The sequence below is a fragment of the Neltuma alba genome, unplaced genomic scaffold (assembly GCF_004799145.2).
Source record: "Neltuma alba isolate B1F8T4 unplaced genomic scaffold, ASM479914v2 tig00013137_pilon, whole genome shotgun sequence".
Classification (NCBI taxonomy): Eukaryota; Viridiplantae; Streptophyta; class Magnoliopsida; order Fabales; family Fabaceae; genus Neltuma; species Neltuma alba.
In genome coordinates this window covers 85599-88860 of record NW_021637453.1, presented here as the reverse complement: position 1 = coordinate 88860, position 3262 = coordinate 85599, and the positions used below count along the sequence as shown (strand labels likewise).

At 36.1% G+C, this 3262-nt stretch overlaps 1 protein-coding gene across 1 annotated transcript; it reads left to right on the top strand.

Annotated features, from left to right (window-relative positions):
* Window positions 1–2541: 2541 nt before the first annotated feature.
* Window positions 2542–2928, top strand: LOC114734751 (uncharacterized). The gene has a single exon (XM_028922398.1). The coding sequence runs from the start codon at window positions 2542–2544 to the stop codon at window positions 2926–2928; it is 387 nt and encodes a 128-aa protein (XP_028778231.1).
* Window positions 2929–3262: the final 334 nt, after the last annotated feature.

Sequence of the window (3262 nt, the reverse complement as noted above, 5' to 3'; positions counted from 1 at the left end):
ATACCTAATTACCCTATATAATTGTTGTTGAGTGAGACCGAATTGTTTAGCCTCTTAGGTAATTGTGTAAGAAATTACATGATTAATTTAAGATAGGGTTATAAGTGGACTGACATGCACTTGTAGCTAATTGAACTCTAGATTAATAAAATTGACATTAAAGCTAATCAATTCAGTGAAACAATGTTTAAGAAGCTAGTAAGGGAATAGTGACCCTAGGTTGGCCTTTTTAATATTTTCTCTAATAATTTGAGAAAGCTTTGTTTTGTTTTATTTTAATTTCTTTTCACTCAATTTCATTAAATCCTAATTTTCTCAACTTAAACGAAAAAAGAATTTTTATTGCCTAATCATTGTTAATTGAGTTCTATGTGGGATCGACCTTGATTTGCCACTATCTATTTTTATAACCCGTACACTTGTGGTGCATCTTAATATTTGGTAGCATCAAGTTTTTGGCGCCGTTGCTAGGAAACTCAAGGTAATTGGTGGTTAGAAATAGAAATCCTTTTAGTAGTTTTTGCTTGAGTATTTTCTTTAAACATTTCTTTGTTAGTTTCTTTTTGTGTTCTTTTATTTGGATAGATGCTTTTAAGATTTGTTTTGTTTTTCAGGTACTAATTATATGCCCTCCAAATCCATAGGTTCGAAGACACCATTGAAGACAAGAATTCTTAAGGAAATCTTGGCCAAACCTTCTCCTGAAGATCAAGAGGAAGAAGGTGCTAATATCGTGAAAGAAGATATGGCTGAGGATGAGAACAATCGTTTAGGTGTCAATGATTTCCTAGGAAGGCAATCCAAAGGTTATCAATCTAGGATCAAAGTATCAAAATTTCAAGCAAATAACTTTAAGATCAGGCAAGCAATGCTCAAGATGATTGAAGTGAATGGGCAATTTGAGGGAAACAGTTATGAAGATCCAAACTAGCAGTTGATTCAGTTTTTGGATGTTTGTGACTCTTTCAAACATAATGGAGTTCCCAAAGACGTCATTCATCTAAGGCTTTTCCCTTGTTCTCTACAAGGGAAAGCTAAAGCTTGGCTTAATAATTTAGAGAAAGGAAGTGTGAAGTCATGGGATGATCTGGAAGAGAAGTTTAGAGCAAGGTTCTTTCCACACAACAATATAGTGGATGCAAGGGCCAATGTCACAAACTTCTGCCAACAGTTTCGTGAGTACTTGTATGAAGCTTGGGAAAGGTTTAAACTATTGGTTAAGCAGTGCCCAGGACATAATCAAGAGAAATGGGTTTTGCTTTAGATCTTTAGTAGTCGATTAACTCCTAAGTCTAAATCTAAGATGAATGCAGTCACTAACGACGGAATTACAAAACAACCAGTAAATCATGTTTAGGGTTGTTTAGATGATTTGGCAACTGACTACATTCAAAACAATAGTGATAGAATATCAGTGAAGTTTACTGAGAAAGGCACTGAAAATACTTCTTTACAATTGGTGGCAATGTTAGTTGCAATCAACAAGAGGTTTAATCATCTAGAAACTTAGGTTAAGCACCTTAATGGTGGACCTATGGGAGTTAACGCTTTATATACTTCTTGTGATTATTATGGGGGTAGTCATACCACTAGTCAGTGCCTCATTTCTCTACAAGTAGAGACAGTGAATTATGCTGGAAACTTCCATCAGAACAACATAACAATGCATATTCAAACACATACAATCCAGGATGGCATAATAATTCAAATCGCTCTCGGAAACATGGGGCAACACTTAATCAAGCCTCAACTTTTGGTGCAAAGCACGTGATCCCTCCTGGTTTTCATCACTTAGAAAAAGAATCTATTCCTATTCAAGAGTCTAAGCCTGATCTAGAGGCGATGATGAGCAAGCTCATGAGTTTGTAATTGAAGAACACTCAGGATCAAGCTAACATTAATGCCAAGTTAGATTCCTCTATCAAGAATCTTGAAGTGCAAGTGGGATAAATTGCAAATGCAGTAAATGCATTGCAACAGAGAGGGTTGCCAAGTGATATTGTTCCTAACCCTCATGGAGAAGAAATAAGGGAATATAAAGCTATGACTCTTCAAAGTGGTAAGGTATTACTTAAGATTCCACAACTATCAAAGAAGTCTTCAGATTCTAGTGTTCAAGTAACTCCTAAAGTCATGGTAGAGGATGATGAAGAGGCTTTAAAAGAGGACACTATCAAAGTCAATGAGGAGAAGGTGGGACATGAATCTACAAGAAAGAGTAAAGCAAAGAAAAAGGTAACTAATGGGCATCAAAATTGGGTGCTGCCTTTACCATTCCCTCAAAGATTTTAGAAGAAGGCATTTGATGATCAATATAAGAAATTCTAGGAGATTTTCAAGCAATTACATATTAATATTCCATTCATTGAGGCTTTGGAATAGATGCCTGAATATGCTAAGTTTCTGAAGGAGACGTTGAGTAAGAAGAAGCACTTCATTGAGTTTGCAACTGTAGCACTGACCAAAGAGATCGCCAGTGTCATTTAGGCCTATTGTTCCTTTCAAGTGTAGGGATCCTGGTTCCTTACTATTCTATGTTTGATGGGTGATAAGTTTGAATACCGTGCTCTATGTGATTTGGGTTCTGTTGTAAATCTAATGCCCCTATTTGTTTTTAAGAAGTTGCAATTAGGGGAAGTCAATCCTACCATTGTTACTGTCCAACTAGCTGATAGAAGTCTCTCTTATCCATATGGCATTATTAAGGATGTCTTGGTGAAAGTAGGTTCTTTTATCTATCCTACTGATTTCATTGTGCTAGACATTGAAGAGGATAAAGAGATTCCACTTATTGTTGAGCGACCATTCTTGTCTACAGCTAGAGCTTTAGTGGATGTTGAGAAAGGAGATGTGATTTTACGGCTTAGTGATGAGCAAATTAAATTCAACATGGACAAAGCAATGAAGGATTCTAAAGAAAAGAAATAGTGTGCAAAGATTGTTGTGATAAATAAGCTCAATCAAGTTGAATCCAATTCATTCACTGGTAAAGAGCCCTTTTAAGCGACTAGAGTTGAGAAAAAGACTATGGAGGATGCTTACTGTGTACAAACTGAGAGCTCTTGGACCACTTCTATATCATCTCTTGAGAGACATTAGCATTGCTTATCTCAGCCTGCTTGATTTGCTGACAATCTGGTTGAAGACTATAAACTTAGCACTTCTAGGAGGTAACCCAAGGTCTTGGTAGTTACTTTTCTGTTTTGTTTCTTTGCTTGAGTTGTTTTGATGTTTGCTTTCATTTTGTAGGACTTTAGTGTCC